Source organism: Talpa occidentalis, unplaced genomic scaffold, assembly GCF_014898055.3.
Source record: "Talpa occidentalis isolate TD23 unplaced genomic scaffold, MPIMG_talOcc4v2.1 talOcc4.3, whole genome shotgun sequence".
NCBI classification, from domain to species: domain Eukaryota; kingdom Metazoa; phylum Chordata; class Mammalia; order Eulipotyphla; family Talpidae; genus Talpa; species Talpa occidentalis.
This window is the reverse complement of record NW_023603184.1, coordinates 15839338-15857680: the sequence shown is the minus strand read 5'-3', so window position 1 is coordinate 15857680 and position 18343 is coordinate 15839338. Positions and strand designations below refer to the sequence as shown.

Sequence of the window (18343 nt, the reverse complement as noted above, 5' to 3'; positions counted from 1 at the left end):
ATGGTTACTCTGAGAGCAGTCTCAGTGCAATCAAAGGGACAGCTCATTTGAACTTTGGTATCAAGCAGCAATTGGTAATCCTGTTGTATTCTATTCATCTGGCTTTATCCTATACCTTGGGAGTTTAATGAACAGTTTAATGAACAGTAGTGTAATTCCATTTCTATATGGCAGCCCATCAAATATTTGAAGGAGCTCTCTTGCATTCCTTTGGTCTCTTTTTCTTCAAGCTAAATAGCTCATTTCTCATGTCACATGCTTTCAAATCCCTTCACCTTCCTGGTTATTACATTTTGAATATGCCTTAGTTTTTGTAAATCTCCAAATGAAATAAATTATTGTCAGTCTGGTCAACTACTATAGAATAGAACAGGACAATCATCTCTCTCAACCTAGGAATTAGACTATTAATTCAGGCCAAAAGTACATTTGCTTTTTGGCAGTTCTGTCACATCATTATCATTTTTGTTTGCCCAATGTTATGGGGATGCACTAAATAGATTAATTAGATACTTATTGTATAACCTCAAAATTTGTTTCACAAAATTGGTATAATTTTTATCTTGAGAGACTAGGTTTTTTGGGGTTTTTTGCTATTCTCTAATTAGATAATCTTCCTCCTATTAGTTTATCCTCTACATACAACTTTTGAGAGAATAAGGTCATAGCTACTATAAGAGTGTGTTTGTGTGTGTGTGTGTGTGTTTCTGAGTATGGGAGACAGAGAGGAAAAAAGGAGTTTTCAGCCAAACAGTAGATCTGACTCAATTATAAGACTAAATAGATTTTTATTTGTTTTCCTTTAATTAGTTCTGTAAATATTTACTAAGTATATATGAGCTTAATACTAATGACAATGAGATGCATTTTTAGCAATAAGATGCATTCTCTGCCATGAAAATCTTCAAGAATTAAATACCACTGTAGAATTAACAGGATGCCCCAGAGCACAATGATTATTTCACCCAGCCTTGAGGTAAAGTTCTCAAAGATGGGGTTATCTAATTGGGTCTGGTATGATTTGAGGAAACTGCCTAGCCAAAAAGGTAAAATAATTTATGCAAAGGTCCTGAGTACTAGCGAAAGCAATTTAAACTATGGGTATATATAAGATTACTAGGAATTGTATTCAGGTAAGAAAAAACTCAAAACCCTGACTTATTTAGAAAGATAGGAAGAAAAAGAGGAACTCCACCATCTAGTTTAATTGTTTATTGTCACTCTTCATTAATGATAAATCAACCAGCATTTTTGCATCTGAGTATGCTTGGTACATGGTAGAATACTAGCTGTATCTGTTTCTTTTTTACAGAAGAGGATAAATACAATATTTATTCACCTTTGCTCTTCAAGTATTTCCTGGCAGAAGGAGTCATCAATGGTCATACTTTGTTGGTTGCATCTGCAAAAGAAGACCCTGCTGACATTTTACAGGTAGAGCCTATACTAATTCAGTATTGCAGTTTGAATATTTCATGAAAATTGTTTATATATGTAAATAAGATGCATTTGTTGAACATAGTTTCATTTTTAAAGTAATGTTCTTGAACTATTTAACTTAAACTTTATATCAGATAGAGAAAATTAATAAATTATTATAAACTGACAGTAAATAAAATTAATACAGATATGATAATAGGAGAACTCTGTAATAATTTAAGTAGAGAAAAACAACTGCAGAATATTATCAGATATCCCCAAAAGCATAAATTAGAAGAAGTTACAGAAATTAGAAGTATTCATTTATTAGTATTATTTTGCAAAGCCAGAAATGATTATCTTATAAAAATAAGCACTAAAATATGTGATGGATATACTCTTATCTTTTTTAAACCAAAGCACACTTTCCATCTTAGGACAGTTTTGACTTACAGAAGTCTTGATTTTTTTTTTTTTTTTCAAATAGGATATTTTCATTCAATGCATGGTCTGCAAAGTGGCAAATGACTAAGTCATTTATATAGAATTTGTAGCAAAATAAATACTAATTTACAATAACACACTGAACAGCAAACAAACTTCTACACTCAAGCATATGTCGTTATACTGCAGTTAAAACTGACAATTCTTTCAGATGGGTTAGACTTCACTTATTAAATAAAACTGTCGTAAAATGCAAAGGAGAAACCTTTGTATAATATGAGCTTATTATAAGCTTACTTCATAAAAAATTTCCCTACCATAGTGCAGGAAGAAGAAACCTAGATTAAGACAACCTTCGAAGACAGAACTTGGAGTTCAGGGAGACCAAGGCAACTAGTATTTACAGGAAAGAATTCCTGAAAGAAGAGAGCTGCACATTAAGAGAACTTTGGAAATCTGCATAAGTTCTTCCTCTAGCATGCAGATGAGTAGTCATCTGTGCATACATGTCAGGAAACTACCCCCCTCTTGCTCTCCTTCTTTCTCTCTCCCAGCCTGTAACTGTGGTCAATGAGGAGTTGCCTACAATCTTTTGAGAAAAGAAGAGAAGTTTGAGGCCTGGTTTACAGATGGTTCTGCACAATATGCAGACACCAACCAATGTGGATAGTGACAGCACTGTTACTCGTTTCTGGGAAATCCCCAAAGAAAAATGATAAAGGGAAACTCTCTGAGTAAGCAGAACTTCAAGCATTATACATACTTGTTCACTTTGCTTGGAAGAAGCAGTGCTCAAATGTGCAAAATATATACCAGTTTATGGGCTGTGGACAATGATTTGACTAGATGTTCAGGGGCTTGAAAGCAACATGATTGTAAAATCGATGACAAGGAAAGTGGAGGTATGTGGATAGACCTATATGAATGGACAGTAATATGAAGATATTTGTTCCCTGTATAAACAGCAAGGTTCACTGCAACAAAGGAAGATTTTAGTAATAGTGCCTACAGTGACTCATTCTGTCAATAATAGTCAACCTGTTATTGCTCAGTCAACAATCAATTAACAGTCAATCTGTTAGTCAACCTAACATCATCCACAGTATTGCTTCTGATCAAGTAGCTCCCTTGACAACAGATGAGGTGCAATGGGCCCAGGCTCATGGAATTCGCAGTTCCCTGACATCCTAAGGCAGCTCTGCCTTAACAGAACAAGAGAATGGCCTTTGAAGACAGTCACAATGCCAGCTAGGTGGTAGTACCTTGCAGGGTAGGGCATAGTTCTCCAGAAAACTGACTGTGCTTCGAATTAGCATCCAGTATATGGAACTGCTTCCCCTACAGCCAGTATTCATTAGTCCAGGAATCCTTTATGAACATCTGATTCACTCTACCTTGTATCTTTTGTTTATTTGATTCTTAGGTTTTGATTATGATCAATGATGTTAATTGATTTAGAGTTAGATGAAGTAATATTATTTGCTAAAGTTTGAATTGCTAATGATTTTTGCTTATAATCAATACTCTTAAAACAATTTTTTATTTGAATAGCAACTTTGCTTTATATGACAAATGAACATTTATCAATATTCTATTCAGTGAAATTAAATATTTAATTAGCCATAAAGGTGAGTGTGCGATACTCAAGAAAAAATTATCATATTTGACTTTTTTTAAAAGATTTATTTATGCATATAAGAACTGGGGTACAGGCCAGAGGTGCAGGGGGTGAGAGGATTCACCAGAGACAGAGTGGGAAACAGAACAGGCAGATTGATTAAAATACACTGCTGAGGGGAGCAGCGAGCGAGGCAGGACAGGTGTGCTGTGCCATGGGGGCAGCTCCCTGGCCTGGGATCGAACTTGTGCTGCAGTGTGCGGACTGCTTCATAGGTTGTGTCTTAACCCCTTGTGCCACCAGGGAGGCCCTCTTATTTGACTTTAATGCCTTGATTTGCTTTTAACTAATACCACTTATGTAAATGAGTAGTGATGGTAGTAAGAGCTTATATAGACTAAATAACATGCACATTTAACATTCCCCTACTAAAAAAAACTAGTGATTCATTTTTAACTATTTTAATTTAAATTATTTTCTTGTATTTTATATAACTGTACAATGAAAATATATCTACTTTTTAAGTTAGCGGATTCTGTTTTTATTCATCAGTAATATTTCCTAAATTTTCAACCTTGTCATTTTATATAATAGTATAATAGTTTTATTTCTAACATATACATATTGAATGTGGTCCATTCAGAGTAGACTGGATTAGAAAATCATGACTAATAAAATTTAAATTATTTTATTCTTCATAACATTAATACATCTCTGAGAATAAGAACAAACAAAATGTATTTGAAATTTACAATGAAATAGTGAATACTAATATAAATGAGTAGGTTTTTCTACATAATATTTAGTTAGTATTTATGTGTTCCCTTTCAATTAGAGTTATGCTTACAACTTCATTTTTAAGTAGCCAACAATGAATGATGAAAACCAAGACACTGAAAGTGTTTATATATCCAATGCAGGAGGTTGGGGTTGGGGAGTCTTAATTGCTTAGTTTTAATTTTATAATGTATGATTGGAAAGTTCTGTAACCTATAGCCAAGGCAAATATTTCTGATATAAGAAAAGGGAAAAGACAATCTTATAAACCATAATAATCTTAAAATGTGTGTAACTAAAAGACAAGTAAAGGATAAAAAGCCCCATCAACTGCCTAAGATATATTATATAACCACCCAGCAATTTATCCATCATCCTTTGAAAACATATTCATGCCTATTGTAGTCAAAGCTCCTTTAGGAAGTCAGCATTAAGAAGTAACGCTGAAAAATTACACCCCTTAGAAATCCTATAGAACAATATACATGATGTTAAAGCTGTTAAAAACACATATGGTAAGTATTTTTCAGTTAAATTTTATCCAAAAGAATTTTCTTGATCATCTCAAATATAGTGATGTGTATTCTTCATAAAAACTTTCTATGGAATGTTTGATAAAATAGCAAAAATTCCATTTCTATGTTAAAGTATTTAAACATTTATCAGTAGATAGGTTGTTTTTTCCCATGAAATAAAAAATTATATACACACACATGCACACACAAACATTTCTTTAGAACTTGAAAATGCTAAAATTTTTCTATTATATCCTTTTCATAATTGTTAATGGTAAGCTGTTATGTGTTAATATTTGTAGAATTAGAGAAAGCAAAATGATTTTCAAAAGTAAATTTAAATGTTATTTCATAATAACCCAAATTTAGTTTCAAAACTTAACTTGAATATTTGTGATGACATGCCAGATATGTAATATTCATGCAGAAGATATATCTAGCATGTAGAACAAAAGATTAATTCTTATTAAATTAACTTATTGAATTACGTATATTCAATATTCACTGTCCAACATCAGCCACAGCTTGAACAAAGTTGGAGGCTAGAATGTGTTTAAGGAGGTTAGAAGTTGTATGTACCCAGGAAAAGTATGTGATTACAAGCAGGAGTATTTTAACTATCTTGATGATTACTAAAAGCTTACAGTACATATTTTTAACATCAAATATACTAGCAAGTTTGCAAATTTAAAATTAATTATGGTGAAGTGTTCCATAATTAATACAGAGAAAAATCTTTCATAACTGAAAATTCATTGCAGAATAACCCATAAGTTAATGTGATAAATAAGAATTCATTTAAAAAATGTATCCGTTTAGATTAATTAATATAGTAACAAGATATTTAGTAATATGTGTGAAAAATTTAGACTAACATCTTCAGAATTTTTTTCATGGATTTTAAGATCCATAAGTAAAAATTAAATTGCTATCATAAAAATTCAAAAACATTATTTTATATCCCAAAATACCTGCTTTTTTACCCAAATATTAATTCATATCTTAAGATATGATTGTACCTTGTACCTTTTACTTTGTTGAATTATTTGGTATTAATTGAGATCAGAGATTGAGAATTAGATAAAGCATTATTTGCTGAACTACGTAAAGTTTGAATTAATATTTAGAAAGTTCTTCCTTTTGTCAATTTTGTGTCAAGATTGATCTTGTTTGCCATGCATCTCTAATTTACTAATCATAGAATGAAATTCAAAGTCTGAATTCAGTAAGTGGTTATTTGTTTGCTGGAAGCACATTATAATATAACTGGGCTTTCTGAATAAATAGAATATAAAAATATCTCAGATCCAACCCTGTTTTCCTTGTCCTGCCAAATATTGAGACACAGCTATCAGAATGATGTTAAAGAAATATCACTTAATTGGCCAAATATACAATTGAACATTTTTCTCTTATACTTATCTCCCATGTTGTAGTTTTATAATAATGCAGAACAAGAGCAGTATTATAATTAAAAATTGTTTTCTGACCTTTCATCCTTTCAGTTTGCAAGATTTATATCAATAAATGCCCACTACCTTGTAGATAACACATTTTCCAACACATTATTACTTTTTTCTAGGCTATATAATATTTATTGCATTTCCTACCAAAACTGTTTTATCACTATCTTTTGTGTGGAGTATAAGTACAAGTATTAGAAGAGCCCCTTGAAAGCAGAGCTATAACCAACTATGTTCTCTTCATTTTTTGGTCAGCATTTTATTTGTTCAGAAAATTATCAGTCTATCTATGTTCTTTTCAGTGCTTACAACTCTGAAGTGCTAGTTGAGCCGGAAATTTGATGTTTGACCCCAGGGTTTCACTCTTTTTTTTACCCCCTCACTACTTGTGAGAGCGTATTTAAAATTCTAAGTTCTCCCCTGGCAGCCACAGTTAGAGCTTCTTTGGCAAACTAAATAGACTAAGAAAAAACATGCAAAGGCTTAGTACTGCTTCCAGTGACCTACATTTGTTGCCAGCTTTTAAAAGATGGCATGTGCCTTATTTTCCTACAAGGAAATGAATGGTAAGATAAAAAATATAAAGAAATAAAGCCATCTCTCTATTACTAACTAGTTGAATAAACATATTTGGCATTGGTGTTTGTGTATCTATCAACAAGAAAAGAAGGAATTTTGTATTCAAAAAAGTAACCTAGTCATAGAGCAAAAAATGTCATACTCTGTAATAGAACATTTATCCTCAAGAAGATGAAATTTATGTTTTTTTAAAGATTTATTTTATTTAAACAAGCACTGGGGTATAGGCCAGAGGTGCAGGAGGGTGAGAGAATTCACCAGAGACAGAACAGGGAGCAGAACAGGCAGAAGGACTAAATACACTGCTGAGGGAAGCAGCGGGTGAGACAGAAGAGGTCTGCCGCGCCATGTGGGAATCTCCCTGGCCGGCTGGGAGTAAGCAGCACTGCAGAGGCTGCAGACATCTTCACAGTGCTGTGCTCAACCCGCTGCACCACCGGGAAGGCCCTGAAGATGAAATTTATTTGGGATCTGAGTATAGATTTTAATTTCTGTGTTGCTACTTAATTAGCTGTCGGACCTTACATAAGTCACTTAACCTTTGATATTAAATTAAGGATAATACCCTGTTAAACTTATTTCAGTTACAAGACTAAAGATGAAATCTTTAGGATTTTGCTTTCTAAATCTTTGAAGTACTTACAACAGGTCTCTCTCTCTCTCTCACACACACACACATATATACACACACATACACACACTTTCAAAAGTTGTGTTTTGATCCCATACAAAATGAAGGGTTGCAAATACTTGATGGTTATTGTTATGCTCAAAAAAAAAATGGTAAGCTCTTAGAACTATTACATAGCACTCTGTTATTCTTTGAAAAGAAGCCACACAAAGTCAGATTTAGGAATATTAGAAACAGAATTCATTTTTCCTTTGAATACTTTTAGTACTACATCGTCTGAGGAGAGAAATGATTTCAAATTCTGAAAACTAGAGTTATTAAAAAGAGAAGAAAATACTTTTTAATCATACCTAAATTTGACATTTGTCCTATTTGATGAAACATCCTCCCCTGTTCTTTATGCTACCTCTCCCTTTCTCTCCCCCTCCCCTCCTGAATGTCTCAGATTCACATTTTGCTTTCAAGAGATAGTTTTACAGTTTGTCTTTGCCTGAGCCTTTCGTTTCTCTATATTCCACATAGAGTGGAACCATGTATTCCATATAAATGAAACCATCTGGTATTTATCTTTCTCCTTCTGGCTCACTTCACTTAGAATAATCCCTTCCAGTTCCATCCATGTTGCCCCAAATGGCATGAGTTTATCTTTTTGATTGCTGAGTAGTGTTCCATTATATATATGTACCATATCTTCTTGATCCACTCATCTGTTCTGGGGCATGTAAGTTGTTTCATGTCTTCACTGTTGTAAATATATGACAGAAGAACAAATTATATACACTAGAACAAGGCAAGCCTCTTCCATAAATAGTGCCATCTCTGGGTTTTATTGGTTGTGCAGTCAAAACCCAATTAAACAGTGACCATTTAATATATGAACTTTGCTTTGTAAAAGAATCTACAAAGGAAAATTCCAGTTTTTATGACTAGAAACATTAGTGGGTACCAGCAGTGTATCTTTGTCTTTCTCTAAGTACAACAAGGAATTTCTTATTTTAAGATTTCTTCCTGGGAAATTTGAGTGAAGAGAATATTTTGAAGGACTATTCAAAATCCTTCATTATTTTGACGGATTTTATATATGGGAGAAAATAGTTACTGAAGGTAATAATAACAGAATGCCAAGAAACTTGGGGCATTTTGTTTCAAGTTCCTTTTAAGTCAATGCCATTTATAGGCAGTATTAAAGGCTTCTGACTGCTTTGGCCAAGGTTTGGAGTGATATTTATGAAATTAACAGGTACATTACTGAAATCCATGTAACAAATTTAACTTTAATCCAAATAACAAATTTAACTTTGCCTATGTCTCATTTTCCAACCTGACTACTAGATTAAGAACTCAGGGACTAATTACACATCTATGTTGCTTTTGAGAGCCTTCTTAAAGTGTGATGGCTTAAAATGTAGTATTTAAAAATAATAAAATTATACATTGCATATAATCAAAGATAGTGTTATTTTATATTTTTTAAATTGATGTAATTCTTTCATCTCTGAGTACTTCTAATACAGACTTCCGTTTCCTGTTCATGTTATCCTCCTCCTTCCCTCTATTTTAGTCAAGAAAATTGAAAGAGATTGTCCAGTCTTCTCAACACATTTCTGATTTACATGTTGAAAAGAAATGTGATAAGGAAATTGGAAAAGTACTGAGAACATTGCCCTTCATTTTCTACTTTTTAGATTCTTGTATTGATGTAGCTTCCAAATTCAAAAGCATCATTTTTTTGTCTGCAACTTAGCTTGGAAGTTTTGTGAAAATATTTGTATATCAATGTGAAATAATTTTTTACCCACTCTTCTTGTGATATCAGTAATTTTGCCACCGTTATATTCAAGAAAAAAAGTTAATTGCACTAAGATATTCCCTAATCTGTGCTGAATTTAGTTTGAAATGTGAGTGGAAATAAATTAATCTGCTAATTACTAGTATTAAAATCAATGCATTTTAAAAGCTTAGGTAAAACTAACTACCCCTTGACCTGACTTAGCATAGACGATAACATTTCTAAATGCTTTCACCTCTTCCCTCCATACTTTTAACTATTTAATAATGATAATATGGATAATAAAGAATATACTTTTAATATATGGACTCTTAAGTTAGATGTTTGGAGTACTTTTATATTCAAATTATGATACTCAATATATTTTGAATTTGTTTATCTTTCCAACTTTCAGAAAATAAATGTTCCCCCAAAACCTTCTAAAAAATCATAAAAGTAATGTGCTTACTCATATAATATACTTACTGATACATGGATAATACTTAAGTAGTATTAATTATACAGTTACCAAAACCTGCAAGGATCAAAAGATTTTATTTTTAAGAAGGATTTCTCATGCTGCATGGATTATGTTGCTATATAATAGCTCAGTAGTACTTCTGCTGAATTGTAAAATAGCTTTGAGAAGAGTATGATGCCCATAGTTGGTGTAATGCATTGGTAATTAAGAGGGTGGGAGGTTAAGCTTCATTAACTGCTGAGGGATTGTATCTTGGGTTTTATTATGCCCTAGAGAACATAAAATGTGAGAAGGGTCAAACTGTTGGAATCAGATTTTGCTTGTGCATCTGCCAAAACAAAGACCACAAAATAATATAGCAGTACACACAGAATGGCATGACTTTAAAAAGGGAAGAAATGTATTTATGGTATATTATAGATAAGAATAAATATTTCTAGTGAAAAATTACATGTACTTAAATACTAGAGTATAATTTTGGTATTGGAAGGCTATAATCATTTGGTTTCATCTAAGTTTTTTTTTTTTTTTACATAGAATAAACTGTTCTTTCCATCCAAAGTTAATACCCATTCTTCATTTACATTAACTTTCTAACCTGTCTCATTTGATTAAAAGAGAAGGAAATTTTATACTTTGTACCTTCTATATAGACTTTATAGTTTCTCTTTACTTTTACGTATTGCTGATGCTATCAAATACTGAAGAACTGTAAGCACCATGTTGCAAAAAAGAACCAAAAATCTGATATTTTTCCTTTTAGGGAATGAGGTTATGGCAATTATATGGAGTCTTCTAGGGGTACACTGGGTTAGAAATCAAGGGCTGGAGATTTTAAAAACTATTTAGGAGGACCCTGATTTGTGGTTGAGAGTTATAATAGTTAAATATTAAAGAGTCTATTAATAACATAGGGGTCTCAAAAATAGAGATTTTATCAGAACATTAATTAAAATTTTTACTTGGTTAGAAGCAGACATCACAACCAATAGGATCGATTATACCAATGATCATCTCCGCTCAGGTCAATAAGTCATGTGAGCAACATAAATAATGGTGTAATTCAAGACTTTTAGGACTTAGAAATGTATCAACATATAAAATACAAACTCTTGCATAATATATCTCTGAATATTAGAAGACAGAAGTACTAGACTTTTTATGCTTTTTTTCTCAAAATATCATCCTCGGTATATCGTCAAGGCATACATTTTCATTTGAGTTCTAAATAGTGGTATTTAAATTAATAAGGCAAAATTTTCATGTAATGGGGCCTCCACGGTGACTCAGCGGTTGAGCCCTGGGTTGCGAAGCTGCCCGCAGCCTCTGCAGTGCCGGTTCGATCCCCGGCCACCGGGCGAGGGTCCCACATGGCGCGCAGACCTCTCCTGCTGTCCGCTTCTCCCCTCAGCAGTGTACTTCATTAGTCTGCCTGATCTGCTCCCTGCTCTGGCTCTGGCGAATTCTCTCACCCTCCCACACTTCTGACTGTACCCAGTGCTTGTATAAATAAATAAATAAATCTTTTTTTTTTTTTTTAATTCATATAATGGATTTTTTTGCTAGAGACTATTTAGTGCATTAAGATCCAGTTCTGTGCTCCATATGACTTAAAAAGCACATTACTGATGATCTATAATGTGTATGGATTAATCTTTTTAGTTTCTGTTTATTAATTTTTTTAGTTTCATTTATTCAGATTATTTGCTGAAAGAATGATAAAAGTAGAGAAAAGTAACCAAAAGTTCATTCTAAAAAGTCTTAACTAGATAAAAGACAGATACATCTTGTATCAACCAGAAAATAAAACAGTAATATTATTTTCTTTTACATTCTTTGTAGAATGGCTGCCATCAAAAAGGCAAGAGGTTCCAAAAGTTGGCAAGGATGTGGAGAAAAGGATATCCTTGTATACTGCCACAGATATGTAAAGTGGCATAAACACTATGTAAAAAATAAAGAGGTTTCTCAAAATATTATAAACAGAACTACCAGATGATTCAGCAATTCTGCTTCTAAATATAATATATACAAAGGAAGCCTTTTAGGGTCACTGGGATGGCAGCATCTCACCTCTGTGGTGAGCAGGGCACCATCCATATGACTCTGCTGGGCAGCAGCCTGCCCTTTGAAACTGAGGCGGAGGCAGCCTTCTCCTCCAAAAGATATCTTTGATAATTTCCTCTACTGTATATTCTATTTTTATGTCTAGAAATCCTTTCATGGTGTAAATTTCCTGGACTAATCCTTTAAGTATTTCCTTAATTCTTTCTATTTCTGTAAGAGACAGTATAGCATAATGTTTAAGGGACTGAGCAGTAGAGCAAGAGTGTCCAAACTCCATTCCTGGCTCTGTCTCTACTTTATGGCCTTCAACAACTTAATTAACTTTTGTGCTCCATTGTCTTCATTTCTAAAATGGACTTAATTATAGAGCTCACTTCATAAGACTGTTTCAAGGATTAAATGTGTTCTATTATATAGAGTGCTTAGACTAGAATCTGGCAATTAGAAAGCACTTTCAAACATGTTAGCCTCTGTGAATTCATAATTTATTATTGCTAGCATTATCATTACCACCTTTTTTCTTTTATTCTTAGAGATTTAACCAACTTTATCTTCCAGCACATCTGGCCAGTTTTATTCAAATCTGCTATTACATTTTTAATTTCTAGAAATGCTCAGCTTTTTTTTCTGATTATTCCCTTTTATTAAAACCTTTTGAAAATTTTACCTGTTTTTGGCATTATTTCCATTTCTTGCTCGTTTGTCTTGGTCTTTGTGATTTGGCCTCTTCATTTCTCTTGCCCAAAAGGGTGAAGTATTGTCCTAACTCTGAGGAGAAAGCAGGGATCTGGGAGTCCTAACATTTCTTTTAAAGATTTTTCAAACAATCATTGTTTTCACACTAGAGTGTTGCTCCTTGATTGCTGAGGGGAGCAGCGGGTGAGTCAGGAGAGGTCTGCTTCGCCATGTGGGTTGCTCCCTGGCTGGGCAGGGATGGAACTCACGCAGCCTATGAAGCTATTGGCAGCCACTGCAGCACAAGTTTGATCCCCTGGCCAGGGAAAAACCCACATGGCGAGGCAGACCTCTCCTGACTCGCCCTCTGCTCCCCTCAGCAGTGTATTTCAGTCAGTCTACCTGTTCTGTTCCCCACTCTGTCTCTGGTGAATCCTCTCACCCCTGCCCCCAACTTTGGCCTGTACCCCAGCTCTTGTATGCATAAATAAATAAATCTTTAAAAGAAAAAATTTATTAAAGTCAAGTGGTAGAAACTGGTGTGTTTTGTATTTTATCCTTTATTATATTTATGCATTTAATAAATCATACAGAAAAAATAATAATTTGAAATGCAAAGGATTTTTGTAATAAACAATGTTTATTGTAACATTTGTGGACTGCAAACAATCTAAAAGTCCATCAGTTTGGAAATGAAAAGCCGAATTTTTACTAAACCATATACCAATATTATATAGCCACTAAAAATCTTATTTTTGAAAATTATTAAATGTTTGTAAAATCATAAGTTAAAAATATAGACTACAAATAATACACGTACATTATGCACAAGAGGCAAGATGCATGTTACGTATTGTATATGTATATTATAATGGTGTGAAATACCCTGATATGTTTATAGTTTTCATATATAGGTTAATGAGTGAATTTTTTTTATATTTTTGTATCTTATGATTTTCCCCATTGAACATTTATCATTTTGAAATCAATAACTATCCAATAAGTAGTAATTTTTGTAAGGATATGTGGGTAGTATTTTTATAAGTTAAAAAGACAGTGCAGAAAAGAAAATCTACCTCAAAGCTTATCAAAAATAGCATGTTATCCTAGTTCATGCAAAAATGATTTAAATCTAAATTATCTCATTAAATGTGTGAGAAATGCATTTTTCTTTTGTATGTTAATATATTATTAAATACACTGAAGTAATGTGTTAGTTATTTTCAAATAAATAATATAATGGTTTGAAAAGGTACAGTGAAAAAAATATCAGAAAAATTTTTTGTAGGTGATAACAGATCAACTTCATTTTGGATTTTGAAAAATCAGTCTTTTAATAGCCAGTAGGAAAAAACTAGCCAAAAATATTTCTTCTGGCTTATCTTAGTCCATAAAGGATTTGAATCAACTTTTTAAAAATACGTATTATATGATGTAAGTATTAAGTAGCTGAAGGCATCAGAAAAAATAATAGCTATAGAACAAAATATACAGAAAACAGTTCCTAGGCAAGTCCTTGATCTGATCTGTGATTAATTGTATATAAGTTGGGATGGGGAAAAGGGAGGACAGGGAGGCAAACAGCTTTTAGATTATGAAAAATATAATAATTATCTTCTGTTTGAATTTGTAACAATTAAGTTGTAATACTTCTTCAACCTTCTGGTTGATATAAAGCACGTCATTGATAGTTTCAAAACTTCACAAAGAAAGAAATTTTTCATATTCCCCTACCTGCACTGCCTGCAGAGTAGACATTAGCCACACTTGGCTGTTGAATACTTCAAATGTAGCTAATGAAGTTGGGACACTAAATTTTTATTTTGTTTAATTTTAATGAAAATAAGTCTAAATAGTTATATGTTGCTAAGGGACACCATAGCATACTTGGGAAGCATAATTCTGAACTAGGAGTTTTATAAGTATTGCTGATTGTTTTTTATAATGTTAATGAAACTACATTTGCATTTTCACAAATGTAAATCTCTCAACATTATGCTCTTTGTAATATATCATGATCTACGGGAATAACGCTAATATATTTCTCAATGTTTATATGTCATGTATGATAGATCTGCATGGAAAGTATCTATACTAATATGTAGAATAAATTTAAATTATCCTTAGAATTAATTGTATATATAATTGCTACATCTGCATCAATTTTGACATTGTCAGAGAGGCCATCCGTGACCACCTTAACTAAAATAGAGCCTCTGCCTCTACCCTTGTTCCACTTACTCCACATTTACATTAAGTTACATTTACGTTAAGTGACATTACATTAAGTGACTTTGTTATATAAATATTTATTATTTTGCTCCTCCAACTAGAGTGAAAGCCTATTAAAAATGCAATATAGCCCATGGTTAATGAACATACTTTGGAGTCAGACTCCCCACTTCACACCACCAGGATAGCTATTTTTTTTAAATTAATTTCTTTTTAATTGAGGTAATTCTGGCTTACATTATTGTTGATATTTTGGAAGTATAAGATCCCTCCCCTCAGGTATTGCCACCATATTGCCTTAGCCACCAAATCTCCCATAGTCCTCCAGGATAGCTATTTAAAAAAAAAAAAAAAAAACAAGAAGAAATAAGACTTGGAAAGGATGTATAAAATTTGGAAACCTGAAGACATTGTAGAATGGAAAACAGCACTGTAGTATGGAATACATTTTGGTACTTCTTCAAGAGATTAAACATAGGGCCTCCCTGGTGGCGCAGGGGGTTAAGCACAGCACTGTGAAGCTATCTGCAGCCTCTGCTACATGAGTTCGATCCCCAGCCAGCCAGGAAGCTACTCACATGGTACAGCAGACCTCTCCTGTCTCTCCCACTTCTCCCCTCAGCAGTGTATTTTCTGTCAGTCCACCTGTTCTCCAGATTCTGTCTCTGGTGAATCCTCTTGCCCCTCCCGCCCCATACCTCTGGCTTACACCCCAGTTCTTGTATGCGTAAATAAATAAATCTTTTTTAAAAAGAGAGAGAGATTAAACATAGCATCACCATTTTATCTAGCAATTTTCTTCCCGGTATATACCTAAGAAATTGAAAATATATGTTCATATAAAAACTCATGCATGAATAGTCATAGCACCACTATTCATAATAACCTAAAAGTAGAAAAATTCAAATGTCTGATGAATGGATAAACAAAATATGACATATCCATATAATGGAATATTATTCAATCATAAAGCAGAATGAAGCACTGATACATGCTATGACATGGATGAGCTTCGAAAATACTATGCTAAGAGATAGAAACCAGACACAAAAGGTCATACATTGTGTAGTTCTGTTCATATGGAACGTGTAGAATAGATTAATCCTTAGAGATAGAAAGTAGATTGGTGATTGCCAGCCACTTGGAGAAGGGCAATGGGAATTGACAGCTTAATGGACATAAGATTTCTTTTGTGGATGATAAAATGTTCTGGAATTAGATAATAGTGACAGTTGTAAAGCTCTGAATATACTAAAACCAGTGTGTTGTACACTGTAAAATGGTCAAAATGATTAATTTTGTTATATGAGTTTTATCTGAAAATATATGTGTAAGAAAACATAATGGGCATTATTAGTTAGGATCTACTTCCTGTATCTCTTTTGAACATTTTTATCTCTAACTTTGGGAAATAAGTGTCTGTTTTATCAATACTAAAATTAAAATTAGAATAATTTTCACCTTACATAAAAAAATTTTAAATGGTGAAGTGTCTGATACAGGACTAGGTATAGTATTTAGTAAGATATATGAGGAAATGCCATGTAAATTTTATACTTTCACTTGTTTACATATGTAAACCACATTAAGCAATCTCTAATATTTTAGGACTAGTTCTTTAATATTATACCTTAATGTTAAAATATTTATATTCAGAACTAAGCTATTTAGAACATTAAGAGTGTGATATATTTAAAATATATATGTTCTTTATTAAAAATTAATTTTAAAAAATTATTTTGTTCTTAGAGTTATGGGTAATCTTTGTCCAACTATTATAAAGTAGCTAGAGATTGGGCCTCCTCTGGTGGCGCAGTAGTTGAGTGCTGGGCTGCGAAGCTGCCCGCAGCCTCTGCAGCACCGGTTCGATCCTCGGCCACCAGGCGAGGGTCCCACATGGCGCGCAGATCTCTCCTGCCGCCCGCTGCTCCCCTCAGCAGTGTACTTCGTCAGTCTGCCTGCTCTGCTCTCCCCTCTGGGCTCTGGTGAATTCTCTCACCCTCCGTGCTTCTGACTGTACCCAGTGCTTGTATAAATAAATAAATCTTAAAAAAAAAAAAAAGAAAAAAGTAGCCAGAGATTAAAAAAATGATAACCCAAATATTTATTCTAAATGTTACCTAATCACAATATAATTTGTGGATAATGGGGCCTCCCTGGTGGCACAAGAAGTTAAGTCACAGCACTATGAAGCTGTACAGCCACTGCAGCAACACATAAGCTGAATCCCAGGCCAGGGAGCTAACCCACATGGCACAGCAGACCTCTCCTGTCTCTCCCTCTGCTCCCCTCAGCAGTGTATTTCAGTAGATCTGTCTGTTCTGCTCCTCAGTCTATCTCTGGTGAATCCTCTTAACCCCTCCTCCCATCTCTGGCCTGCACCCCAACTCTTATATGCATAAATAAATAAAATAAATCTTAAAAAAATAATTTGTGAATAATGGGAAAAACAATTATTTGGCTTAATTTTCATAATTGAAGTTAATTGAATGCATAGTTGAAGTTATTCTCATTATTGAAGTTATTGAATGCTTGAAGTTATAGCAGCCATAATTCTCTGCATTTTATATTTTTAATCTGATTTATTCCTTATAACAACCCAAAGAACCAAATACTGTTGTCTCTATTTTTCAGATAATAAATGGCAACATAGAGAGGTCCTATACATGGTCAAGGTAACCACAGACAAAGCTGTTAGTGTAAGGTATAAAGTCAAGATTTGAACCCAAACCCAAATCTGGCTGTTGAATTCAGACTCTTAGCTACCCTGATGTGTTGCCATAAATAATATATTTCCATTGCAGAAAAAAATACTTTATATTTTTCTCTCCTAGGAATGATGGATTAAGAGCTTAAATGATATAACTAATTTGTAATACTCGTATAAATTATATTGTGAATCCACTTTGAGGTCTTTTAGAAGATGACTAAAATATATTATGGCTAATGTATTTTCCAGCTGATTAGTTGACATGATTCTAAACATAAATTAATTTGATCCTGAAAAGTAGAGGTTGCAATTTAGAATAATTTATGACATGGCACAGGATTATGTTTACTAATCCAATGCCCCACATTGCCTTTATGCTTCTGACTAATAAAAAATAAAATTATTGTTTGTGCTTTCTCCAAGAAACATATGTACTTTCTTCTTTACATTATTTCTGTAGTGCCTCTTCACACACACACACAAAAAAAATGTTTTCTACATGGTTTGTATAGCCTCTCAGTAGAACAGCTTGCAAAATTGTGTCTCTTCTTTTTATCAGAGATTTTTAAATTCATTTTCATTGTTAAGAGATACAAGCTTCCAAGTACAAAACTAATATTTCATATGAGCAAGATAAATGCCCTTATTCTTCATTGTTATTTCACCAATTATTTCAGTGAATGGGACTTTCAAATTGTAGAATTCCAAGTGAATAAGCACATTGTATACATGCTTTATTTTTACCTTGTTGCAAACATAACAATATTTGCATATAATACATAAGTGCTAATTCCTTGCTTGAAGTGTATTTTTAAAAAGTAAATATGCATAGCCTTTTCATTTATTTTACAAATGGCATTTTTAAGATAGGCTTTAAAAGCTGATGAGGGCCTCCCTGGTGGCGCAGGTGGTTGAGTGCCGATTCAATCCCCACTGGCAAAGGAGCAACCTACATGGTGAGCAG

At 33.2% G+C, this 18343-nt stretch overlaps 1 protein-coding gene across 1 annotated transcript in view; it reads left to right on the top strand.

Annotated features, from left to right (window-relative positions):
• Positions 1 to 18343, top strand: part of ELP4 (elongator acetyltransferase complex subunit 4) — a 182041-nt gene that overhangs the window by 12031 nt on the left and 151667 nt on the right. The window contains exon 3 of the mRNA XM_037521955.2: positions 1313 to 1434. Coding sequence (XP_037377852.1) covers positions 1313 to 1434 — 122 coding nt within the window. The remainder of the gene's footprint in view (positions 1 to 1312; positions 1435 to 18343) is intronic.